Source organism: Apteryx mantelli, chromosome 2, assembly GCF_036417845.1.
Source record: "Apteryx mantelli isolate bAptMan1 chromosome 2, bAptMan1.hap1, whole genome shotgun sequence".
Classification (NCBI taxonomy): domain Eukaryota; kingdom Metazoa; phylum Chordata; class Aves; order Apterygiformes; family Apterygidae; genus Apteryx; species Apteryx mantelli.
Window position 1 is genome coordinate 56057513 of NC_089979.1, and position 27952 is coordinate 56085464.

The 27952-nt window shown below is 36.7% G+C and overlaps 1 protein-coding gene across 1 annotated transcript; it reads left to right on the forward strand.

Annotated features, from left to right (window-relative positions):
* On the forward strand, positions 1-27952 carry RAB12 (RAB12, member RAS oncogene family). The gene is made up of 6 exons (XM_067290691.1): positions 1-338; positions 13934-13994; positions 21601-21739; positions 22307-22396; positions 24259-24363; positions 25835-27952. The coding sequence occupies exons 1-6, from the start codon at positions 92-94 to the stop codon at positions 25946-25948; spliced, it is 756 nt and encodes a 251-aa protein (XP_067146792.1). The 5' UTR covers positions 1-91; the 3' UTR covers positions 25949-27952.

The window sequence follows — 27952 nt, forward strand, 5'->3', positions numbered from 1 at the left end:
CCTCTCCTCCCTTCCCCCTCGCCCTGCCTCGCAGTCGTCGGCGGTGGTCGCGGGGCGGGGAGGGCGCGCGGCGCCGCCGCATGCGTCGCTGATGGAGCCGGGCTCGGGGCTGCAGCAGCGCAGGGCGGGCGGCGGCGGCGGGCTGGACCTCGGGGCGGGCTCGGCGGCGGGGTCGCCGGCGCTGTCCGGGGGCCAGGCCCGCCGCAGGAAGCAGCCGCCGCGCCCCGCCGACTTCAAGCTGCAGGTGATCATCATCGGCTCGCGGGGGGTGGGCAAGACCAGCCTCATGGAGCGCTTCACCGACGACACCTTCTGCGAGGCCTGCAAGTCCACCGTGGGTAAGGCAGTCCGCCGGGCCGCGCCACCCCCGGCCCCCCGCCCCGGCCCCCCGGGCCCTCCTCAGGGAGAGGGTCATCCCTGCCTCCGCACTCCCTGGCCTGGGCCACCCTGCCGCACCGCCCGGCCGCACAACGCGCGGATCGTATACGCGTGGGTGATGGCTTGGTGGCCTTCCTCGGCCCTTCTCCCTCGTTGTTTTCCGTATGCTGAGCCCCTCTCGCTTCTGTGCACTGACCCTAAGCCTACCCCTCTCGCGTGCGTGCGGGTAGGGCTTTAATTTCTCATTCCCTTTAGAGCGGTTACGTAGCAGTCCCTTTTTGTTTTCTTCTTAGCCTTGCGCTTGTGTGTTGCATTTGGTCGCGTTATCCTGGGTGGGTTGTTTGGCCAGAAGAGTTGTCCTTTATAATGGGTATGCAAGCTGGGAGGTTCATGGAGTTTATGATAAGAGAGTCCATGGTGTCAAGCTTTCTGGCTCTTGATTAAGAGGTTATGGGGGTCCTAGTTATTGTTGCAGATTTTCAGAAGGTGTCAGTATCCTGTTTTGCTCTTATTAACAGTGGACAAAAATCACTGCCAGCAAAAAACATCAGGGATGGTTGTTGAAGCACGTAATTGTGTCCTGAAGTCTTCGATGTTGTATACAAGGCGTTTGCTAGTACTTCAGAAGTTAAAAACTTGCACATTGTGTATACCACACAGTTAGTGGGAGCTCAAATGCTATTCCAGACCATAGCCTGGTTAACTCAAGCTTTTTGTTGTGCCTTCCTCAAGAAACCCTCTGTGATACCAAATCCAGGGAACTTCATGTCTTGTTTCTTGAAGAGTGCAATTTTGAGCATACGGGGTGTTTTGCTCCTCATCGTACAACAAACTACAGAGCAACCTCCTGGTTTTGCAGAATGGCTTGTTATTTGTGGTTTAGTCATCCATACAAGTTTTTGAGGTAATTTAATGCCTGCTGTCTTTTAGTGTATGAATGTGTAAAGGAAGGAAATCAAGCTAGTTTAGCCTGCGTTGTTATTACAGACTTATCCTTGAAGCTGAACTCTTTGAGTTTTGCAACAAGGTGGTTGTTAAATCTGTGTCACTGTAAAAAACATGTGCTTAGCTTAATTGTAGCTTGGAATGTAACAAAGTGTAAAGCATCTGATGGAAAGTGATTATATCACATTTTAGAAACTGAGCTATTGCTATCCAAAGCTATTTTTCAATGACAGAATAATATACAGTTGCCCTCATTTTAGTTTTAATGTGTATTTTGCAAGCTCTTTTATGCTTTCCTAGATCCTCTAAAAATGCAAATTTGTTAGCACTATGTTTTTTCCTCCCAGCAGCCTGTTAGTGGCTGTACAATTTTGTTTTGAAGTCGGTAACTTAACTTCTTAGAAGTTATAAAGGTAGTGATAGTGTGTTAGAGGCATCATCCTCAAGTGATGTGTTAGAATGAAGAAATGCTGACGATTTCTGTAGACTGTGATGGGCTTAATTAAACATATGATACAGTTGAGGAAGTAGAACTAATAGTGGAATATATTCTTCATAAATTCTCTAGGACTATGTACGTTGTGTTAAACTTATGTGCGTCTTCTTTGGGTTGACCTACATCAAGTGTACCTTCAAGGTTGGACTGTTCTCTGTAACCCTATCCTGATGCAAATCTTGAGAAGTGAGAGGAGGTATTCTAGTCCAGACTTCCAGTCTGGTGCCTTGTAAACAAAACTGATTTGCTAGATAAGTGAGGCAGTGATTGAAGCAGAGAAGCTTCCTTATTTTAGAAAAAACAGGAAATAAGTGGTGGTGTGCTGCTAGACAGAAGATTGTGTAATGTTTGAGTATGAAGTATGCCAACACAAAATCAGCACAGGGGAATCAGCTTGTGCCAAAATACATGCAGAAAGACTTGACAGTAGTGACATTCTTTCAAGGTCCTCTGACTAAAGTTGGGAGCTGTTGAGATACCCTCAGGTCCTTTGACTGCTAAATGAAAGAGCTTTCCGCAGTCATGACTGAAAGCTTGCACCCTTCTTTTCTCCACTATAGAGTAAGAAAGAATAACCTCCACTTTGTACATTTTTGTGTAGATTGAAAATAATCCATACTCCAAAATAAACTGAGGTCAGACTTTGATCTGCTGTTCCAATCATAGAGCTCTTCCCCACAAACCATTTACTGGGTTTTTGAGAATTGTAAATGGAGAATGTGTTTTGAAACGCAGTTGAAAACCCAGTGAGTGATCCAGTTTCAGAGGAAATTCTGTAAGATGAATATACCTTGAGATATTTGAGAAGACTACGTAACTGGAAGAATGTTACCATTTGCCCTGTCTACCTTATTTGTAAAGATGTATTTTAAATAGAATACTAGAATACATATTTACTCCCTTAACTTGATATTAATACTCAACCTTATTTTTATATTGTTTTTAAGCTATTAGTTTTGGAAGTGTAGGCCAAACAAAACAACATTTAGCACCTTTGTCTTTTATGTGAAAATGTACAGACTACTCAGAGGTCTTCTCTGATAGCGGAAGAATTGCAAATGTGACTGATAAAAGCTTTGCACGTCCAAGGCTTATTAGAAGCTATTGGCTGTTTCCTAGCCCCAAGTGTTTAGGATAAGCAGTTCTAGGTTACTGGAAAATGGAGTGTTTCTGCTGAAAACAAAATGCATCTATTCAATTTAAAAAGAAGGTATTTTAATATTAAATTACAAAGACTACATTACCAGATTGAAAAAGAAAATTCTGAAACAAAAACAAATCAACATGTCTTCAGTCTCTTTTCAAAATGCTCTTGTTCTTTGAAAAAAGTGTTCAAAAATAGCTTGGCAGATTTCAACACAGTATTCATAGCAGCACATGATGTGCTACTGATCTAAAATGCTCTTGATGTATTTATTTGGAGCATTAAGTTAGTTGCATAGAATATTGTGTCTACTTAATCTGCTATTTACATAGTACTGAGAATACTCAATATGCTCAAATATTTACTGATTTGGAGCACTGGTGTCAACTGAGAAATAGATGTTGCTGTTTACAGTTTCATGTGCTTGAATGTTTGTTCTTACTGTTAGCTTATAACTTGTTTGGGGGAAGAAATTTTCCTTTTTTATCTGCAGCGATCTAAAACTGCTCTGCTATTCATGACTGTTAAATTCAAATAACCTGTTAGTAGTTCAGGTAACGTCTCTTCTTTAATGGAAGAATGTTTATGCAGGGATGATATTGGGCATCATACTAACTTTTTCCACAAACATATGTATACTTTTAAAATAAAAATTGATCTTCATTAATGATTCATTATCTGACTTCCATGCGCTTATTAATATGGGATTTCTGCTTAGAGAATTTTAGAACTCTTAACAATTAGAAACAAGAATGTCAAATTAGGCATTAAAAAGAATGATCTTTCCAAAAGGTCAATACTCTTTTCCATGTGTGTGAGAAAGTTTGAAGATGGGTGTTGGAAGGAAGAGTGCTTGCCTTTTGCTTCTTCCTCCCTCACTTTTTTTTCCAAAAGTAGTTCTCCTGCTGAAAGAAATACATCTTTTATAACAAAATCATTATGGAGATCTGATAATTTTGTATATTAATTAAAAAGAAAAATCTGCTATGTGTCCCTCTCCCTCCTCAGAGTTCTTTTACTTGTCAAAAGCCAGTTTCCCTCCCAGCTTCTCTCCAATCACTACTCTGCCACAGTTGTCTGTCCTATCTGCATCCACCAAATCTTAGCTCCTCCCAGATATTTTTGTGGTTTTTCTTCCATGACAGATCTACAGAATTCATGTATTATTTTCTATCCATCCAATGTTGCCACAGGCACTACACTTCTGTCCTGGTTTTAATCTCGGAGCCTGAAACTCCTCTCCCAAATCTGAGGCCTTGCAGTGACTCATTTCTAAGACCTCTGACTCTCCTGCTCCTTCAAATCAAATTGAGCGCCTCTGCTTTACTCTTACCTGCTGGCTTATTTCTGATGCTTAGTCTTATCCTGAAACTCTTTCTCCCATGTAAGAAAGCATCCCCAGAGACAGGACTTGCTCTTGGTAATGTAAGAGCAGTTCAGATGCTCCATGCAGGCTCGTTGCTGGCTCCTTTAGCAGCTATTCACAGGGAACTACACTACCACTTGTAGTGAACACTAAAGTTTCCTTCAGTCCTGATTTATAAGTGAAATCATAAGCAGAGCTATTCAGCTAACCTTGTAAATGAGAAGTTTTGTTGTGGACCAGGATGGGAATATTGTGATCTGTTTTGGGCTAATTGTAGTCTGTGTGATCCAGATGGAGAGCATACAAATGCACTGTGGTGGAAGATTGCTTTTGACTTCACAGAAAGTGGTCTTTGACCTTGTTGCGCCTTACTTTGGTGTTGCTGTGAAATGGTATGTAAGCTGGAAACTCATTTGATTCACAGAACTCAGTAGCATCTTTCTTCCAAGTAGTCTTTTTCTTATCAATTATTTTTAAGATACTCCTATACATGCAAATGCTTAACTTCCATCAAATAAAAAGTAGGAATGGTAGAAACTTCAGGCTTAACTTCTATCTGAGAAGTCTTATGTAAGGCAGCTTCTGTTCTTAAGTATATAATTATATATAGATAGATATTCTTTTTTATTATTATTTGTCACAATTCAACCCCTTTCTTAATTCTACTTGTCCTAAAAAATGTGAACTAACAACATGAATGTAATGGGTCATTCCTATAAACCTTTCATATAATGTAATTATAATAGAAATACTGAATCTTGTTTATAGCATCTGATATAGGTTGTTCACTTTAAAAATATCATTGTTTGTTTTTCAGAACTACCCTTTAAGTTATTCCTTAGTTTTTTAGTTATCTAGTCAGTATTTAATCTCACAAGCAGTATAAACATGGTATGTGGCTTATTAACCTTTTGAAAAATAATTTCTCAGTAAATCATAATAAAATTTACATTTAAAAAACAAATTTAGTAATTTGATGTGATCTGATATGAAGAATAATCTATGTAAAAAAATTTTCAGGAAAATACCTGCATCAACTAGAAAAGCAATTTATATCTTTTTGTCTGTTTTTGCTACCCTTTCTATCTGTGCCCATGGACTCTTTCTTACAAGTACAACCCATTTTAGCTTTTCTTTAAAGTTTGGGTTTTTTTTTTTTCTTTTTTTTCCCCATCAATGAGATGGTGTTGAAAATTTAGTTTGGGGGGTCAAGGGAGGGAAGAAAGGGTAGAAATAGCTATCTCTACTGCTTCATGGCACTATACCAATAAGATTGCCTTTTATTTGCTTTATACCCAAAATCAATTCTGTGCTCAGGCTGAGAAGTCTCTGCTGCTGCACAGAAAAAGGAAGAAAGTTCTGATCAATGATAATAAGTATTATGGTGAAAATTAGCCCTTCTTATCTTCCCATGTTCAGAGGGTTAAAATATGCCTGTTCTTATATATTGTTTTCTCAGCTAGTGCTGAATAGCATAAATAAAACTGACAAATATTTCATTAATGTGGTGCTGTGGTTACTTGACAAACTACAAGTAGTAGAGATCAGGAGACTGAAAACCCACTCAGGCTTCTGCTAGGGTTCCATTCCCTAAATTTATGGTTACAGAACTGAAAACAAATAATTCAAGTTAACATATGCTCCCTTCAGATTTTTTGTAAAATTGAACTGCTTCCTATGTTCTCTAGAAACAGCATTCTACTTTTAGCAGTGTTGTCACTTGTAATTGACACTAGAGATTACAACAACTGAAAGAATCAAGCAAGAAATTTTTTGCCTAGTATGCATTAACTTAGCATATTTTACTGCATTAGGTGTAGTCAGCAATTTTTTTTCCATATGTAGTCATTTGAGTCCTTAGAAAGTAACAAACTTATATTTTAAAATAGGAAAATATAGTAGGAAGATGATGCAAATTATCAAGATTCGGGAATGGTGTTTGGGGGTGTGCTGTTTCTTTAATTACCTGGCAGTTGTTCAGATGAGTAAATTTGAAATTCACCTTGTTTCCTTCATTTGTAAACTAGCTATCAGCATGATCTGATAGAGATATTCAGGTACTGGGTTATATCAACACTGCAGGATTGTTTGAACAACTTGTAGCCCATAGTCAGCACGTATACAAGAATATGCAAGTAAAACAGACAAAATGTAGAGCCCACTTGAATGGCATCAAATACGGACGAGCTTAGTTTGTAAGGAGAGTGGAATGCAGCTGTCAAACTCAGTCTGGGCTGTGAACAGCTGAGAGTGTCAGAAGCAGTACAAAAAAAATTGTAGAGGGCATATGATTCTCGGTTATGGACTTTCATATTTCTGTCTGGAAATTATCAACTTAAATGTTCATTTGATAAAAATAGTGCATGCACTTTCTGCAGAATATATGTGTGTTTTTAGATAAACCATGAAATAGAAGACACAGAATTTAGAGTGCCTTTCATCACAAAAAAACGCTTGATCTTTGTGAAGCATCTTCACTAGGCTGTCCTTAACAACTGGGAATATTAATCCTCTCTATTGTTTGAGATTGCTGCTGTTTAAGAACATGTAGCAGCATTTTCACAACTTATTTCTTCTTCCCAAGGCGTGGGAAACTTGGTATCCAAAACAGAATGCTGAATTCAGTACTCATTTTGAAATAGATTCTGCTTGTTTGAAATCTGGACAGTACAGTTCATTAAGTTCAATCTTCCTGTCAGGTTGGGTAGTTGTAGACCAGTAGTTCACTATTTATTTCAGTTCTGTAATCAGGAGTTTAAAATATACTTTTCTTCAAGAAGGCCCCAGAGAATCTTATTCATCCATTTTCCCCTTCAACCTCATTCTGTTTATCAACATTTTGGGGCCATGCTTTGAATTTAGTACTGTAAAAAGTTTTGAAAGTTTAAATTTTGTGAAAGGCTTTATAATTGTCAAAACTGTCAATTAAAAGGGAAAGAAATGATAGCTTCCAAATTTAATGAAAATGAAGGAAGTATCAAGCATCTGAAATGTTTATAAACTGTATTGTTGCACTTCCAAAAACCACAGACAGTTTTCTAAAAATGCTATAATTACACCTTTAAAATTTAGCCATTGTACGTATATTACCTTTCTTTTTGTTGTTGGTGTGTCTGTTTCATTCTTGTTTGTAGCACAGTTGCCAGTTCAGATACATGTAGACTTTTATTTTAGGCGAGCAGTCTCAAGTTTCTGCATGTTAATCATTCTAAAATTACACTCGAAAGTTTTATGGACAACTTGCATTACCTGCCTCTAAAATAATCCCCGAACTGGCTCATATGTGACTAATACTTAATGCTCCCAAATCTTTTTTAATCTTAAATTTATAGTATGTGCCTTGAAAGAGGTATTTCCCCTTTAGTATTTTTTAGAATTAACTGCATGTCTTACAGCTTCAAGTAAAATAAAATACGATGTTTTATATTTTTCTCTAAACAGTTCTTGTAAGCTTTTTTTTTTTTCTTCCCCCTATGTACCTCTTGTAGTTGTTTGGGTCATGTCCATATAGTCATCATCCCTCTTGTCCCCACAAGGTGGTAAAATTCAGTATCAAAACCATTGAGCATCTTTTCATTGACTTGGGTAGTTTCTGGATACTATAGTCATAAGCATTTGTGTTGTAATTAATATTTAGTTGCAGACCAGGACTTCATTACACTAGACGCTGTACAAACTAGTAACAGAGATGGTTCTTGCCTCAAGAAGCACATGATCTCTGTCATTGATTGTAGGGGAAGCAAGGAAATTTGTCTGCATAATGCTGTCAGATGTCCAAATTAAACAAACTGTCATAGCCTTTGAATTATATGCCAATTCTAATGGTTACTTAGTATTCAGCCTTTGAATTTTTAAAGTGAGTGTTTCTCTAAATGTGTTCTGATTATTTTTCACTGATTGAATTGCTTTGATGTGAACAGCCAATAGGCCTCTGAAAATTCAGCCCCAGTTGTGTGTGTTTCAGTGTGTGCTTTATTAGATAACTTTTTATTCCTGTGTGGGGCAAGAAATGAGTATACTTTAATCTGTTCTGGGCTAGACTTGGGCAGGGGATGTAGTCTGGAACAGTCTCAGGTTTGGTTCAGTGAGAAGATAGGGTATTCTCGCTGACATGCCCTTATCTAGAACTTCATTAGTGCACTTCTATTTTGAGTGTCTGTTCTTTCTTTTAGAGATATTTATTTTTTTGAAAGGTGTGCAGAAAGTTCGTTTACATGTATGTTTAGTATACTTTTAATAAAAACTGCATCTTGCCTTTTATTCTAGTAGCCCTTTATTTTTCCTAGAGAAAGCATTGTTTCAGTTGAATATATATTGTAATGGGTGTTTTCCTTTGCATGGAGGGGAAAAATATATATATACATATGTGTGTGTATTTTTTAAATGCAAAGTTCATGTTATTAACAAGAACAATGCTCTTTATGTAAAATTTTCAAAACACCTAACTAAAAATCTTATCTTATAAAGCCATCAAAAAGCCAAATAAGTGGTGCTCTACTTAATTGCTTTTTTAACATATATCCACCTTAAAGGGGGAAAAAAAACTCATTTGCTGTTTTAAGTGGTAGGGCAAGTTGAATCTGTATATTTTGAAACATTTAATAAATACCAAACCAGCAACTGAGATCTGTATTTTTGTGCACGTTGTCTTTTTCCATTAGTTCTTGCAAACCCACAATGTTTATAGGTTGTGTGTTTGGATTCCTGAAGGAGGCCTTCCCAGAGCAAAATGAGTGTAAGAATCTGATATCCAAAATGCACAAGTTGAATTCACAAAAAGGGAAAAAACTGTCAGGATTCTTCCTGTCCCTGAGGTTTTACTCATAGTGCGAGTGTAATCATTTTAAAGAAAACTAAATGTGTTGATTGCCAGTGGTCCTTGTCAGACTGATGTGTGGAGCGAGGTTGTCCCTTCATTGGGAAGGGGGATGATGACAGGCCTTTTGGTTCCCTTCACATCGCTGCAACCTGGCAAAGGACACACTTCAAAATAATCATGAACATGTGCACCTGTTGGCTCCTCTGGCATGTGTTCATTTGATTTCTTGTTGGGAATAAATTAGACTGTAGGCTTTTAAAATGCAAATCAGATAGTGTCGGGCATCCAAGTAGCTGATTTTAGTAGTGCTGATACCAGGTAGCTCCTTTGGTGAAGCACAGATTGGTATACGGTGGTTTGCCAGTGTTGCAGCAGCGAAAGAGCCTTTTGAAATCCTTTATTTTTAAAAGCCTTGTTCAGATTTAATGCAATTGTCAACAGTAATTATTGATTCCTCTCTTTTATTGAGCTCTATATAAATCCATGTCCTGGGTTGTGTTTGCATAATTCAGGACACAAGGTGCTTAAGTGGCTTGTTTATATTAGCTATTGTTGACATCTTTTTCGGGAATGTTTGCCATAGCTGGGTGCACATGGTGGAGAAAGCATTGTGTAGCTGTGCTAATAGGGTGTTGTGCCAGGGCTAGTAATCCCTGTCTGTCAATGTACGCAACCTTCTGGAGGGCTTCTTAGTTCAAGCACATCACTGTTGCTACAACTGTACAATTTCAAGACTGGAGCAGCCTTTGGCAGGGTTAAACATGGTTGGAACTAATGTACAGACTTTATAAACTTGGGCTATGTTTGTGTTTTAGGATCTGCCATAAAAAGTAACTGTGCAAGCACTACAAGTGTCATTACAAACTGTGAAACTTGAAGGAATTCTGACACCTTGCCTGTCCTTAACAGGTCTTAGAGTTATGTCTAACAACACTAAGAAAGATATTTTTGATGAGAGCAGCTATAAATTAAGAGCTTGTTGAACCAAGGATTTAAAAAAAAAACTAATCAACTACTGCCGGCATCCACACTGCGCTATTACAAAACACACACACACAAAAAAAAGAGAGGGAATGAACCCCCACCATTTTCTAACAGCAAGCAGACTTGATACTTTTCACTATATTATGCTAAGTAGAGGAGCTTAAAAGAACTGTAGTTATTTTGCTGAAGAATGGGAGGTTTCAGCAGTTGGTCCAAATAGAGCATTTTACACGTACAACTGTAAAGAATTTATAAGGCTATTCTTTATGCTCAGTATCTGTGAATGGAAAGATCTAGTTGTCTGCTTCTCAGTGTGATGCAAGACTAAAAAGTGTGTGTTATCAGAAAGTATTCATTTCTTGATCAACTTTTTGAGAATATTATCTGTTTTTCCTCTTGCTTTTAATAACTGAAGCAATTGTATGGATAGCAAAACTTCCCATTTAGATGTTTTCCTTGACTGTAGGCTAAATTTTTTTTCATTTAATGTTTTTTAACGTGAGGAGGAGATGTTTTTTAAAATTCAAACTAAAAACAAATGGTTGTATTTTGTTATTGTTTTTATTAAATTACTAATCTCTATGTAAACTCAAAACAGTTATCTTTGGCTGGTCTGTGGTAAAATGTAGTGGTAATGAAACTTCACAAGCATAGGAATTTATGTGTTTCTTCATGTGTGAGGGGAAAGTTGCCAATATTTTTTCCTTCAGTATTGGCAGACATGAAGCTTTTGGTATTGTGTTGATGCTTGCGGAGCATTACTAATTATAAAAATCAGTTGAACAACCTCTGCTTAGTTTTGGCAAGCCATCCGATTTAAAACTGTTAAACAATTCAAACAGTTCTGTAGAAGAATGTACTTCTCCGAAACTGTTGCTGTTTTGCCTTGTTCATTGCAAAGTCTAACAGCAGGGAAATGCTTCATAGTGTGACTCTGAGATGGCATATAGAAAGCTCTGCCTCTGAAATGAGGACACCATTGGCATAGTATTTATTTTGAAACAATCTTTTTTGGTATGGAGGCTCTTGCTCTGCTTCAGTTAAGCACATAGGTTGTGCCTACCAGTTCCATGAAGTCTGGAGTGTAAAATTTCTTTTATTAAAACTTCTGTTTTTTCTCTCTCTAGTTCACTATTTATTTTCCTTAAAAAAAAAATTAATAAAACTTTTTTTATGGAGTTGATGAAACATATGAAATTCCGATGATAATTTGTAATATATAATTTTGGATCAGAGCTGATTTACGCTTTTTTTTTTCCTGTGACTACAGGGCTTTTTCTTTACACATCAGAATTGTATTACTTCTGTTGACTTTGTGCTCAGATCAAGCTCCCCTACAAGTATAATTGTTAGCATAGGACAAGTATACCACTTGTATAAGCATCATAGATTGTTTCTTCTATTCATGTTTTTGTGGGAGGTGAAAAGTCGATTTTTTTTTTTGTTTTAATTTGAGTTCTTAGATGAATGGCAAATTGTCTAGGAGGTTGTAAATGAGATGTAATGACAAGATTGGGAGTCAGAGTTGAGATGTGGGGCCAGTTATATTCAGACTTCCTTGAGGAAAGGAGGGGTTTAAACCAATTTCTTATGCTGCTCTGATAGTTAACATTGCTTATCTCCTTAGAGATTAAAGTTGCTGACTTCTTGTAGACAAAGCTGTGACCTTTAAAACAGTTGCATTTTATATCTAGAGAAAAGGTATTTAACAGGGAAAAACAGGCTGGTTTTTTTTTTAATTACTGCTTTTCTATTATTATTTCCCACATCTTGTATAGTAGAGCATAACCAGTCAATTTCACTTTCTTCTACTTTTGCACTCATACAGAGGCTAGTTTTTCCAGAATGTAGAAAGATATCTTTTAAAGTTAGGATTAATTAAAATTGTGAATTTTTAATCACTTTATTTTTTCAATATGCATTTGAATACTTGAAAATTTTCATTAAAATTGTAGACTGCACAGTACAAATCAATTTATTGCTTTAGTTCTCATACTGCTCAAGTACCCTACTGATGAACAAATGGGATATGTTTTGGTAGGCAGAGTATAACCATCATATGTGCTGAAGAGCTTTCTAAGAATTAGTGAATAAGTGTGCTAGACACTTCTAAGGGCATGGGGAAGGATAAATGCAACAGTGATAAATGCAATAGTACTTTTATCACTAGGTAGTGTGCAGCTCCAAGCTGTCTGAAGGGATTTTTGTCTAGAGGAATGAAGATCAGCTATCCTACCACATATTTAGTCTAGCTGAAAAGTGACAGTCTGCTTTGCAAACTAAAAATAGAATTGAAGTTATCCTTTGTACGACCACTATTAAAATGTAACCTTAAAAAAAAAAAAAACTTAGTCCACTTTATTGCTTGAAAGTAAGTATAATTAACTGGTGTTATACCTGCAACTTTACTGACATGATTATCTTCAAAACCACTTTGAAATAAATGTCAAGTCAACAATGTGCAATTGGTTTTCAGGGTTCAAAATACACTTTTTTTTTTTACTTAAGTTTTTCAGGAGTTTTGAAAAGCTTACATAAGGGACAAATCTGATCCTTTCTGTAGAAGTTATAGTCCAGTCTTGATTCTCATGAGTAAACAAATAAAACAAGTGAACTGGGATGCTTAGCTTTTAGCCAGGGCAGATATTAGGAAAAATAATGTAATTTTTGTAAGAGAAAATAAAAATCTTCTTTTTCCCTCTCTTCACTCTCATCCTTTTTCTTGGTATACACTTGTATGTGAAGTAACAAAAGTGTTTCCAACACAGTATGCTTCTGCACTTCTGTGTGAGTTTAAGTGTACTAGTCTGAACTGTGCTCTCGTGTCTTTTTATTTTCCCCCTTTTTGATTTAGCACTGTTAGAAGGGATGGTATTTGGAAGAAAGATGTCACGCTACAAAGGTTTGATAGTAACAACTGGAGCAAAAATCTTCATAGAAGCATATAGTAAAATGAACAGGTTAACAGTCTACAAATACTATGTTATCTAGGACACTTACACCTTTAAACATGCTTGTAGTTGAATGGGTATCCTTTTGTGTCTAGGTATCGTTTGACCATACTGTGTCTTGTGTGTCGGTTGCCAGCATTTTTTTTTAATAGATTTAAAATCTTATTGTATTAGAGAAGGTCTTTATGGTTTTATTTACAGCATTTAGCATGCATTCAAAATGTGGCTGAAGTTTTGAGATGATGGAAAAAAGTACCATACAGGTATAACAGCAATTAAAAAAATCAAGTACTCTAAACCTAAGCAGTTTGCTAACAAACATTTAAAAGAATTAAGAATGACAGTGCTGACGAACCCTGTAAACCCAACCACAGTTTCTCACTTCCTTCTACTAAAGTGCTTAGCAAATGCTAAACATCCAGCCTGGGAATCAGATGAGTGTTATTCCCGCTTCACAGAAAAGCAAAGCTGATGTGGAGAAGTTGGTTTCACTTTCTGAAATGTGCCACTTGAGAGTAAATCAGGCTTGTCCTTGTCAATCGTGAACATGTGAATAAGGGGAAAAAAGAGGGGGGGGAAAAAAACCAACAGTCATGCCCCACTGTTTTACTATTATGTTGGTTTTTACCTGCTGAGGAGAATGTTGCACAACGTGGAGGGTTTATGTTGTGATGCTGCCAACTAAGGCAGCTTACAGACTATATAATGCTTGTCAAATCCCCACAGTGTTCCTGAGGTGGCCCATAGTGGTGTGAACCCTCCTGCTTCTTCAGACTGTTGCAAGTTGATATAAAACACCTTTCAAAAAACAGAAGTAATTACTGTACTGTTTACTGTATTTTATTTATAGGTGTTGATTTTAAAATCAAAACAGTAGAGCTAAGAGGAAAGAAAATTAGATTACAAATCTGGTAAGTAAAACAAATGTGCAACCAGCAGTATGTTTTAATTTTTATGTTCTAGCATGAATCAATATGCTTGTCTAATACTATTAACTGTTATAAGCTGGTTTAGCTCTTATCCTTTTGCTCCTCTCCTTCATTCCCATATAACTTAAGCAAAAACGAATGGCTGCTAGATTTTTGTGAGGGTAAAGGAGGAGGAGAAGGATATAAATTTTAAAAAGGTACATGAGTGTAATTACTCAAATATTCATACATCACAGATCTCAAAGCCTTTTTTCTAGAAGAAAAATCATCTACGCATGAAATAGCGTATGAGTTCTACAAACAAAAAGGGTGACCAAGTTAAATAGAAGACACTAGAGAAATTATATTTGGTTTTTATTTTTTTGACAGTTGAACACTGACGTTCATTATAACAGCAATTATAAAGTAAGCATGAAGTATTTTCTGAACTGCTTGTCTGAGATTTGGTTTAGACAGTGCTGTTTCTTTCACACTATATTAAATAACTTAGTCTTGAACGTCCTTCACTTTTAAGTGAATTATATCCACTAAACGGCACTGAGAAGTAAAATGATCCCATACAGATAGGACTGTGTTCCTTAACAGTAGGTACTGACATCCTACTGTGGAAAGCTCAAAGTCTGAACTAAGCTTTTCTTTTCTGGAGCAGATTACGTGCTTCCTGATAATGATTCTCCAAGTCAATGGTTGATACAATTTACTGTTTAGAAATTATTGAGCTTATAAGCTCCTTTGTTTTGCAGAGTAGTACAATACATAAACATTGTTAGGAGAGAATAAACCAGCTGTATTAACGTACATTATTCTAATCTTATACTCTACTATCTAGTAGCTTAGCTTCAGTTTATTAACAGTGCATAATGAGCATTGTAGTTCAACTGTTAAAGCTGCTAACAATCCATAGAGGAGGAAAAAGCTCTAAATACACTCTTTGTTACTCTTTTGGGATATTCTGGTGGTTTCTCATTCTTAATTACATGGATGCAGTGAATTCGGCTTACTAACTCCTCTTGGCAGGTCACCATGAACTCTGTTTGTCGCACCATGTGTCTGTCTTGCTTCCCTCTGAGTTAGCTGCTGCTTCATCTTTGGTATCATCAGTCACCTAACACTTGAATGTTACTGGCATGTTTTCATCCATCATGTCCCTGTTTGGAAACCTGTGACCACAAGGCTGGCAGTTGAGCCAGCAGTTGTTAGCCAGGGTCTACTGAAGCTGACAGAGGTAACAAAAATTTTTGATGTGGAGATGTTATTGTATGCTTAATATGAGTTCTTACTGTGAAATGTGCTAAGCTTATCAAACAACTTACTAGCATTGAATAAATATTTTATAGGAGTGATGTGTTGTTGGTAAAGACATGTTTAAACCATTATTTTCCACATATTGAGAATATGCTAGAAGGATATAGGAAACATAATAAGAATTGATAGGTTGCTAAAATGTGACCATTGTTCCCCTGCAAAACCCTGCTAAAATGATGGACAAAACACAATATAAAGACAAAATATTTTAAAATATATTAAAATCCATCAATAAAACTTCCTGCCCCCAAACATCACTTTCTCTTGGACATTTGCTGTTAAAATGCTGTTCTCATACTTGACCCTTAAAACTGTCTTGGCATACTTGTAAATTTTTTGAAAAGCAGAGTAGATAACCACTCCTTTTACAAATTTAAAGTTTCCTGAAGTATGGTGTGTATGTTGTCTTTATGAACTCTTATTATAGCTTCAAGTGTTAAACTAAAAAATAAAAGCCACTTAAAGTCAAATGCTTGGAAGTTTAAAAATGCAGAATTAAGTTGCCTGGATGATCCTAATTCAGTTTGCTTTCATACTGACAAGGAGACAGAATTAAAGTTGCTTGGCACTTCCTGGTGGTCTTTACCTGATTGCACTAACTGTACTACAGAATCCTGTATTATTCAGTGAATGGATCACTTCTAAAGTTTATGCATAACTATTGCCTTAAAATGACTAAAGTCACATTTCAAAGCACCAAATGTGCTTGATTTTTTTTCATTTAATTATTCTACTTCAAAAACCAAACGAGCAGCTTAAAAAAATGTTTAACTTCAGTATTTTTATAGTCATTTGACATCTCTCTCCACTGACCAATTTATAAGCAGAGTGTTCTCCACAGATCTCTACCACTTGAATTTATGAAGAAATAGGACTGTGTTGAATGTATCAACTAGGTGTGCAAAACATCCTTTTGAAAGCAAATTTCGCAGCTCTGCCTATTAGTAGAGGAGTATACAAGTTGGACTTGGCTTCCAAATTCCTATTACTATTGGAGACTGTGTGCTAAAGATCGTAGAGGCTTCTGCTCTTGACCGTAGCCTATCGGTTCCTATCCAGTCCCTGTCGCCTTACAGTACGTCGTCCCTTGTTTCTCAGACTGTCAATCAGAGACTCCTACTCCTTAGCACGTAAAATAGTAGAGTAGCACTGAGGGTAGCGTAGTGTCCATCTTCTCTGTTCCACCTGGAACAGCAGTAGTGACCCTTGGGCTGCCAGAAGAAGCAGTTAAAATAAACCTGCTTCACTGTGTTGCAGTTCTTGGATGAAACAAGCTCAGGTTTTTTTTTTGTTTTTTTTTTTTATGAGAAGTAATGTGTGTACTCAGCATAGGCTGTGGGATAAAGTAAAGCAGAACCATCAGATAGCTTAAGTGTCAAAGTGAATCTGAGCATATGTAAATTATGGTTTTTCAAAGCTTGAAAACTAAACCAAATAATAGGAAAGATACTTTCATGCTTTGGAGCATAGGTGTGCCAAGAGCTGCTCAGAAGGACATTAGGGTATCTGTCTGAGCCAGGAATGAGTATACCCTGAGTAATCTGGGGACCTCGCTAAGGCAAGCAGCAGCCTGTGCTGGCTTCCTCTCTGAAGTACCCTAGCACAACCCCGGTTGCTGGAAGCTGTGGCTCCATGTCACTGTGTGCGGGCTGCAGCCAGGTAGCCAAAGGAGCTCTCTGGTATCTCTCCAGGTTTAATGCCCAAGGAAGCCAGTGACTTGGCAGGAAAATGGCCTGATTTGCTTCTGAAGTTTGTTTAAATTGGTGCATCTCATAGGAGGTTCTGATTCTGTCAGCTCAGGCTTTTCTAATGGGAAATTGTTCTGTTGGAAAATTTCTAAAATGAGGAATAATCTGAGAAAAGGTCCCCTATCTTGGAATATAACAAAATGTAGTTCCTGCTGTTCAGTACTTATTTCATAAATGATTCAATATTTTCAGTATATTGATTCAAACATTTTCAGTATATATTTCAGTATATATGTTTATGGGAGGAAAAGCTTGATTAGGATGATTTAAAACATTTTTTAAAATCTTGTCCATAACTACAAATTATTGATTTAAGTTCCATACAAGCACAGAGCATGTAAAAGTGTTAGATCAGTGTTAACTTTTTATTTATATTTAAAAATATTTCCCTTTTTATGGCCACTTCACCACCACTCATAAAAAATTAATTTAACTTCAGAGCCAAAGATAGTTTTGAGTCTATTTGTGTTTTCTTCAAGCAACTATTTTAAATAGATGCAAGAACACTTAAACAAAAATAATCCAATCTTATTTTAATTAAGACCAACTGTATTTGTATTGTATTTTATGTAGTCTGAAATAGTGTCACTATCACAAGTCAACGTTTAAATAATATTTGAAAATGAATTTTGTGGGGTTTTGTAATTTGCTTTTGGTGTAATGTTTGTGGTTTTGGTGTAATGTCTAGTTTCTGTTACTGAAGTAGAAAAACAAAGGCAAATAAGAATTTTGGAGGTTTTATTGTTGTTTCAAGATTTCCCCCCCCCCCCCCCCCAGATGATAAATGGTTAAGGAGTTATACATTGTGTTTGTGATTAGAGTTTGGTAATAGGCCTGTGTTTTTTCCATTTAAAATAAATTCTTGAAAAAATCAATAAAGGAAAACTGCTTTTAGTATTCAAAAAGAAGTCTTCTGTTGTATCATGAAGTGATGCCAAATTATTGATCAAGTCACTGTAACTTATTGTTTGGACTTCTGGAGTTTGAATAAAAATGAACTGACTTACTTTGCTAATTCTGAACAGAGCAGATAAAGAACTAGGAGCACTTGGTATTATTCATGAAACTGCATAATGTTAGTCCAGTTAAATTATGTTCATCTCTTATTCCAGTTTTCTGTTGGTTCTTTGACAGCTGTCCTTACTAAAATATTCCAGCTGTTGGAGTGCAATAGATTGATGAGTATAGAAAAACAAACTGAATTACTTCAACACAGGATAAATATCTTATCATGAAAGCCATTTTAATGCAGATATACTTTTAATTTTAGTTCTGCGTTAGAGGGTGTCATTTTTTTCCTCAATATTGGAAGAATTTACTATATGTTTTTATAAAACAAAAGATAGCACCAAGCAGAAAATGAGATATCTGGAAGTCTCTATGTGTAAGGTCAGCTTGATACTCTTCTCGGAGCTTGTTGCAAGCTGCAACAAGCTTGTTTAGGCAGCCTGGAGTAGCTTTCTAAACTTACTGCCCGCCTGTGATTAATACTTATTTCAGAGACAATCTTCCAATTTTTTCCTTACTATTTGAAGGGTAATACACTGTTAATATATTGTTAGATATGCAAAATCAGCTTATTTTCTTCCGGTTTTCTAAGGAAACAAGCACTGTAAGATCATGCTTACAATCCTGAAATCTGTTGGCTGATTTCATTTAAAATTGATGCAGCAGTAGAGGCATTGCTCATGTAAAGTGTGTGCAAATCAGTGACTGGGTTTTAGAGCAAGGCACAGAAATTCAGCCATAATCCACTAGGGTGAGTGCACCTGGCAGGTGACAGTCAGTGGCCATCTGGCCATTTAATGCATGTAGTGGGCAGCCAGGCTGGCCAGCAGTATTTTGAACCAGTCTCAGGACATGATGTGTCTTATATAGCCAGCAAGCCAGACTACAAGGTACGCAATATTTGGGTGAAGGACCTATGCATAGGTGAGTGCAGGACCCTGGGTACAGCAGCAGAGAGGAGCAGCAGCCAGGGATACTGTGGAGCTCTCAAGAGCCCATGGGTGTTGTGGGGCAAGGAGAGGCTATTATATCAGATAGACCTGGGGATGCGGCACTGCAGGCTCGGGGAAACATGATGTGGCAGAGGACTAGAGTGGCAGAGAGTAGCGCAGCAGAGCTGGCTCCATCACTTGCATGTAAGCTTATCTAATGTGCTGATTGCTCCCTCTTCAGAGAGGGCAGTTGTACGTTAGTGTGTTTATTTCCCCTCTGTGTTTTTCGTGTGTATGTGCTGGGTGACTTGGTACTCAAAAATAGCCTCCTTGTGATGGAATCGGTAAACTTCCTTAGCACTGACACGTAGGCATAGTCAGGTGGCTCTGGAATAGCTTCTCTTTTTCTGTGGTCTGATAAGGGCACAGAAAAGAGAGGGAGCGCTGAGCAGCAAAAAAAGACAACCTTTTCCGTTAGCCTGGCCAAAACTAGATTTGATGCATTCTTCCACATCAGGTATGCCCTTCCACCTGCCATCTAGCTATGTCTGCTCAGAATGATGGAGCTATAAAGGGATCCTGTATCTAATACACTCAATCACTGGGTTAGCAACAGATAGCAGAGGCTGCTCTTCAAGATAGTAATTTGAGAAGTCTCTTCATGAACCCTGAAGCAATGTTATCCATATGTGGAAAATCAACGGTTCATACTAGAATTTGTAAATTTTTCATGTGATGAACTTTCAAAGGATCTTCCAAAAAATAAATCTGACCATAGCAAAGAAGTAACAGCAGAGAAAATAGAATTAGTTTTTTTGAATAATATTTATATATGTAATTTCAGCTGCCAGAACTTGTATTATTTTAATAAAAATGCTTCACTAGTGATGATAAAGCAATCTATCAATTTTTTAAAACCAGTCTTAAATATTACTAGAGATCAACATTATTGAAACAGACTCTTGTTTTCACCTTCTGTGGGTCCCAAAGGTTTGTGTGAATGTGATTTTCAAGTTTTGCAGAGAATGGGATTTGAAAAATGCCAATAAAAATAGAAGTGATAGGAATTCATTCTTTTCTGCCTCCCTACTCCATGTCTCATATTGCAATACCACTGGCCTGCTGTGAAGTATTAGTCAATATTTTTCCACGTACTGTGAAGTAGATATTTCAAATCTGTTTCTAGTGGTCAGTACTTTACTTTGCAAAATCACTAGTAAAGATTTGATGCTATCTAGTACACTTGTCACAGTTTCAGCAGAAAGGGAAGTTAAATCAAGTACTTGACTTTTAAGCCTATTTAGTTAAGATCCCTAAAGATTTTGTGAAGATAGGTTTGTGGTAGTTTATTCTACTACTTATTTTTGTGCATAAACTATTTAAAAGAATGAATTCTTCAGGACAGTCAATGTGGCATTTTGTACACGTGACTTTTCTTTTTCTTTTTTATTTTGGTAGTGTTTTAGCTCTCCATCGTTAACCTCATCCCCAAATTCATCCTCCTTTTGTCTAAAATGTGACTGCTGAATAGAGTTCCTTTAGAACTTTTATTCTGAGAGTCCCTACGCACATGTACTTAGTCTTCTGTCCCCTCTGAGGAAAGAGTTTTGGTCTATCTTTTGACTTGCTCTAATAGTAAAATTTCAAAATTATCCATTGATTCTGGGGGCTGAACTGAAGCAACTACTGCTTGATCTCATTGGAGCACATTGTAACTTATTTTCCAGTTATGATACTAGTCACATTTTAAGAACAAGGATATCCACCTGCTATTTTTTTAGCATAACTGCCTAAAACTTCCATAAGCAGGCATGATGATATGATTAAAAGCAGTTTGCAGGCTTTCATGGTTCAGTGAAAAATATCCCTTCTGTCTCAACTATTTTAGAATATAAACTACTGCTAGTACAGGCAGAGTGGTATCATTGGTGAAAAATAGTCTCCCATGTAAATGCACCCTGAGTAAATACCTAGCATGCTGAAAGTGAGAATGAAAATGCTATTTGAACATCTTAAGTTAGTAGACGTAAGTCTGATAGCCAAGTATCTACTTCCAAAACCCCCACCGTATAGTGGTTGCTTACTGTTTTCATAAACTTCTGCCATGAGCCTCTGCATTAGTTTTAGAACCATAGTAATGGCTGTGGTTGATTCAAAGAGGCTCTGAAAGCTCGAATCATGGTGATCAATGCATTGCTCATATTATAGTTCGATGTCCAGCTGTCTTAGTCTGATCAGCATGTTTCCATTTCTGTTCTCATTTTTCAGGGCTATTTTACTGACAACAACAACAAAAAAAACCCAGCTTCATCTGCTGATGCATTCTCATTGGACAGCTTCATTCTCAGACGTGTAGAGCTGTTCAGTGGTCTTTCTTAGTGAAGTTAGTATGGGATAAGTAGGTCTGATATGAAAGCTTATAATTGAAACTACTGCTCCATTTTGTTTTGCCAGCAATTCACACACACAGAAGGAAATGTTCAATATAGACTGTCTAATGAGTGTGGTTTTGTTTTTATTAAAATATAAACAAAGGTACTCTATACTTTGTGAATTGGTGAAATATTTGTGTCAATGTTTGCTGCTGCTTCTTAGGGACACAGCAGGTCAGGAGAGATTCAACAGCATTACCTCAGCTTATTACAGAAGTGCCAAGGGAATCATATTGGTGTATGATATCACCAAGAAGGAGACATTTGATGATTTACCAAAATGGATGAAAATGATCGATAAGGTAGGCCTTTATATTTTGGGGGTGGTGGGGTGGTTTTTTTTTTTTTTTTTTTTTCCAAATTATTTAAGAACTAATGTTTTTCTCAAAGGGACTCTGCAAGGCTTTAAACAGCATTGTTATGTGATTACTAAACTACTGACTACTAAATTTCACTAGATTCTTTCAGCAGGGATTTAACATTCATGTGCTTTGATGCAAAGTGGCAGTCTATTGCTGCTCCCAAGAACTAGAGTTGTCATAATTAAAGTATCAATGGAGCTCTAACTTTACACATTTACCTGTGCACAGGGGGGAAAAAAAAGTTTTTTCTTGTCTGTGAAATTAAGCCATTATATCCACTCTTAGATAAACTGGAGCAATTAATTCTTAAGTAATGTTTTTTAAAATGGAATTTAAAAAAATGAAGTTGAGAATTCTTGAAGGAGTGTTTGGAAAAAATTTGACATATGAACTGTGTAGGTATGATTCCTTTTTTACTAGTTGAATTGCCCGATTCTTTTTCATATTTTATTGGCATTACAAAATCTTATGTTTTTAGGTTTAGTTAATTAAAAGTTTTAATTGCAGTATGCTTCAGAAGATGCAGAGCTTCTGTTAGTTGGAAATAAACTGGACTGTGAAGTTGATCGAGAGATTACTCGACAGCAGGGAGAAAAGGTAAGAACAGGTGTAATCAAATTGTTATCCTTGTTAGGTGGTAGGAAGAGGAGATTGTGTTCAGGTGAGTTAACTCACATTTGAGACAAATCCAGATTCAAGTTCATGCAAGTTGTAAATGTGGCTATATTTCAGCTTGAGAACTTCCAAAATCAGCTAAGTAAATAGAAATTTCTGTTCTTTCAAATCTAGTTACTGTTAGAAACAAAACTGTTGTGGCATTGCTGCCAACAGTGTTTTGTGTCCATGGCTACTTTTGTCCAGACTGTTAGACCTAAGGAGCATACTGAGAATGGCAGTGTTCTGTCAAAATCCATGTGATATCTCCTGCCTTGTGTAGAATGTGCAAGTATATGCTTTCTTACTGGAGCAGTACGTCTTTGCTCTAAAGAACGAAGAAACTAAAAGTGTGATAATTAGCTCCCAGTACACAGTAGTGTAGGGAATAGAAAAGTGTTCTGTTATGCCATTCTTTTCTGCCTGGCATCAGCCAGAAACTCTTCATGAAGGCTGCCCGAACTTCAGAGACTGAAGTTTTTTCTTACCCTTACACTAGTTTGCCTGTGCCTTGTAGAGAGAACAAGTCTTAAACACCATCTGATGAATTTGGTTGCTGTTTTGTCAGCTGGGATAGAGAAGAAATCCAAAAAGATCAGTCTTAAATACCAATGCACAAAGAACAAAGGTTGTAGAGCTTCAGTCATTTAGTTCACAACTGTAGGCTTTTAGCTGTCAGATGGATTTCTGAGTCTTTGAACCTATATAGAAATCAGAATTGGAGCAACAGAGGACCATGTGATGGTACTAAAGATTATTGTAGACTGTAGTATCAGGCGTGTGTGTGATTCAGTGTAGACTTTACAACTGCATAAATCCTGATCTGATTCAGTATAACAATCTTGTTATTCAGTATAAACTTAAGTATAGCCTTATCTTCAGTATAATAGATGCTTCAGTGGTAAGTTCCTGTGCTCATCTCAGGCTCTTCTATTTTCAGACTCTCTCAACAAATCAAAAAGTGTCCCCATCTAGCAACATGGAGTTCAGGGATTAATATTGGGCAAGCCACCATGAAAAGCTGTAGTAGATACTAATTATGATGTACTGCCTGAAAAAATGTAGTAGAGCCAAACTGGTAGAGCTGTTAGGTTGTCATACACGTGGAATTTCTTCATTTACTGTGATGTCTTATTACCCCTTTTTGGCAAAGAGGCTCTGAAAGAGGATATAGTGAAGTCTTGGATCACAAATGGAGGACGTGCATTTTAGGTAGGCAAGAGCCCTGCTTGGTTACTTGGCTCGCCTTTGTTCCTTCTGTCTTCTTCCAATTCCAGAAGTGGTAAGAAAACTGAAAAGAGAATATGGCTTAGCATGAGTTTCTAGCACCATCTTGAACAGGCACTGTTGGTATGGACATACGTGGAAGTTTCCCTTCAGCAACCCATGATGCTTTTGATAGGCCCTTGCTAATTACAGAACTAAGGCTAGTCTTTGCATTTGTAGTCGTCTTTTCTGCCTTTTAAGAAGGTGGTTAATGGAGATTAAATCTTATGAGAAGATCTTCTTCTTAGGCAAACTGCACCAATCCATGTCAATGGAAGACATAAGTCTACCAGATCTAAGTATGTAAAAATGCAGCCCAGACAGAAAACCATTTCCAATCAACTAATTTTAAGTGAAAATTAAATGTCTGGCAGTATTTGCTGTACCTTAGAGATTCAATATTATTAGTTGAATTAGCGTTAAGCCACAGATTTGGAAAAGTTTTTCTAAAAGGTTTTGTAAGGAGTGTATATCTGCTGTTTATGTAAAGAGTATGTATCTGCTTCTTTATGTAGTTATTTTATTTTCTCTTCCATCAGTTTGCACAGCAAATAACTGGGATGCGGTTCTGTGAAGCCAGTGCCAAGGATAATTTTAACGTGGATGAAATATTTCTAAAACTTGTTGATGACATTCTGAAAAAGGTAAAACATGCAGGTGGTAGTTTCTTTGACCATGTAAAAGGTCAGTGTTTAAATACTGAATGGCTTCAGGTACCTCTTCAGAGGACATAGAGCCAGGCTACACACTGTCCAGCTAAGCTTTTAGTTAATATGTAGTGGGCAGCACTGTTTGCTTTATGCTCCAGTTCATAAATACTGATGTTGAATTTGTTATACATCTGCTTCTATTTGCCACCACTTCACTTTACATCAGCAGCTGACTGTACGCTTGCTTGCTTTCATCTGCAGCCGTAATTTTCTGAGTATGCCTCAGATTATTTAAGGAAAAAAAAATTCTGCTTTGTATTGAGTCAAACTGGAATGAGAGTTAAGATCTATGGGGAGAAGCAAGCTGTCAGCAACTTGACTGACTTGATCTAGCAGAGCAAGTGGAGGAGTAATCTTTGTGCAAGCTGTAAGAGCACCATACCAGAACTGAAGTTCTGGATTCCATTTTCAGTTGTCAGACGCTGGTTTTGATCTTGGATTCATGTTTTAACTTATTAGCATATGTTTCGTGTCTAGAGCGAGACATTATGTTGCCATATTTGAAAAGTATCATTTTATGATTTTGAGCTGGAATCCTAATGTGTTGAGGGTTTTCATAGGATGGTTTATTATTGAAAGTCATTTTTCAATATTGCAGTCACTTTAAGTGATGAATGAGCCGACTAGTTGCATGTTTCTACTCTGTCCTCTGTTTACACATTCTTAAACTGCTTAAAACTGATAGGAAGATTACATTGCACATTTGAGACTGCAAACTAAAGTGCTTTTTGCATTACCCCTTTGGGAGAGTTTCATTTATGTTATCCTGGAACTAAACTAATAAAAATAGTGTTATGAATAACAGTAACTTTTTAAAACCACCAAGAGTTTTTTTTCATGGTGAATCTCAAGCATGTAATCAGTGAAAGCCTACTAATAATTGTCTAGTAAATTAATAACTCTTTGAGAAATATCAAATACTGTTTAAAAGATAGGTAAAGATTATTGGCCGTTTATAGTTCAGGAAGTGATGGACTAAGAATAAATCATTTGCCCACAGCCACTTCTTTTCGGGTATTAATTAGAATTAGGTCTTGGGAGTTCCTTGTTTCAGTATTGTACCATATCAAATAAATTGCATTCTCTTTCTCATACTTGTCACTTCTGCATATCAGTAGCAAGGCATGTACACAATGAATTGATATGGAAACTTCTAAATTAAACTTTTTTTATTCTACTCCATGTTTTGTTGTAATTTGTATGTTTAGGAAGTGGCTTTATTTCAGCACTGTTTTGTAACTTTTTCTGAAAGAAATTCTTAACACAGCTTACTCTAATGTATTTTACTAGTAAGAACTGAAAGATCTATATGTTTATGTTGGCTGACTGAACTCTATAAGCTATCTCCTTTTGTGCTGAGCTCTGTGCAGATGATTGTTTATAGATGATTCTTTTTCTCTTTAAGATGCCACTGGATGTTATAAGAAATGAATTGTCCAACAGTATCCTGTCCCTGCAACCAGAGCCAGAAATCCCACCAGAACTGCCTCCTCCAAGGCCACATGTCCGTTGCTGTTGACTTGTTACTCCATACAGAGTGAAAAATAGGAGTGGGAGGGAAAAGAAAGTATCCTTACTACTCTGCACTACAATCATTTGGCAGTTTCTTGTTGCACTTTGTTATTTGAGTCAGAGCTACACACTAACTTGTAAATATGCAAATATGTAATCCTGTGTAGGATTCATCTATAACATTTAATTATTACCCCTCTTCTTCACAAGTGTATTTCATTTATTGACCCAGTGTTATAAATATTGTACAGTCTGTGGGGAATTACCACACTTCCAGTCGAGGAGGAGGAAAATTAAATCTATACCTATTCTTGACATAAATGTTGTAATAGTTCTTGTTATTATAAACAGGCAGGCAGAAGCTCTTCTGGTATGAAGATAAGTATATGGTGCTTTGCTAACTATTTTAAAGATGAATTTTTTTAAAACAGAGGACTTTATGTACAAAGCTTCCATAATCAGCATTATGTTTCCTTTTAATGTAGTGAAAACACTTTTGGCTCTAGCATCCTCTGCTGACTGGATTTATTGAAAAGCTAAGTTTAATTTCTGGCAGTCTCTTATTTATTTTGTTTAATGCTGAACCTTCTCTTTGTGTACTAAGACATCACATTTGGTGCAGGTCTAAGATTGCACTCTGAAATTACATATATGATTTTCTGCTTAAGCATAAACTTGGTTGCAAGAATCGTTAAGATTCAGTAAAAATGGAGATGTATTCAACTCTAAAAGAAGGTATAAAAAGCAATGCTGCTGTCCTAGACAAATTCTTTTTTAAAAAAAATTAAGATAATACATTTTCCCGTGTTAAGGAATATATATGCGTATTTGTCTGGACATCTGTAGGGTTGGGGGGGAGGGGGAAACCTAAGGTAAAATGATTTTTTTTTTCTAATGGTGGAAATTATTCCCATCAAACATATACTGTGTTTAGGTTTTTGTCTGATAATGAATTTGTGAATTATATCTTTGGTATATCTTTTATCAAAATGCACTGTTTAGTTTAGTTGTGGTAAATCGGTAGTTACATATTTGAATAACTTGGTGTGTCCTGAATGTTGTGGTATTGAAAAACGTTGTGGTCTTTCTAAACTAATGAAGTGCAAATAAAATTTTGTATTTATGAATGACAGTGGAACTGCACCTGTTATTAGAATGGCAAATATCAAATGATGGATAAAAGGTAAAATCTGTTGTATGGAACAGCTCTTGCTTCAATTTTCTTATGATTTGATTTTCAGTGTAACAGTTCTTCTAGGTGTAGTCAGAAGAGCAGCGGACATTCGTTGTTTGCTCACACCACTGCCTTCTTGGGATGACCTAGCCCAGCTGATACCCTCAAATGGCATGTGACTGCTTGTCATGCTGTCTTAGCAGGTGGTTGCAAAACTATTGATTACACTGGGAACACAAATATGAACCAGTCTTTTTTCAGATTACAGCTTCTCTACTTTTCATTCCCCGGTGCTGGAACCCATTGTGCAACTTTTGCCACTGTTCTAGCTTAAACACTGGTACTGACCAGTAAGGTATACCACTGACTTAAGCAGCTTCCTCTGTTTTCTAGAAGGAAAAAAGACACAAAAATTGTTAACTTTAAAAAATAAAATTGATTTTTTTGAGCCCTTATTTCACTGAATAAGCTTGGACATTCTGAATACAATACCATGTTGGTATTTAGCACACTGTTTTCAACTAACAAATTAAGGAAGCATGGTTGATATTTGTGCTTATGTCTTCTGCCACCTTGTGCCTAAACAGTTTGCTTTTTTATGTAGTAAACTTACGGTTTACTATCATATTGGTAAGATAAAATCAATTTCTAAAGCACTTTTAGGTTTTCTGATAGTACTGTGGGCAATAGCAAGGACGGAAAAATTATGGAAAATGAGTTTTAACTTGACAACCACTTTATTTTAGGTGATTTGTTTTTACATGTACTTAGAAACTTGTGTTTTTTTTCCTGAAGTTTTTGAATTTAATAAAAATTAAGAAACCTGACTTAGATAAA

Coding starts and splice junctions, on each gene's coding strand:
- RAB12 (XM_067290691.1), top strand. CDS start 92: ATGGAGCCGGGCTCGGGGCTGCAGCAGCGCAGGGCGGGCGGCGGCGGC. Junction 21,740..22,306: donor GGATGAAAATGATCGATAAG/GTAGGCCTTTAT, acceptor TTTTAATTGCAG/TATGCTTCAGAAGATGCAGA. Junction 24,364..25,834: donor TTGATGACATTCTGAAAAAG/GTAAAACATGCA, acceptor TTTCTCTTTAAG/ATGCCACTGGATGTTATAAG.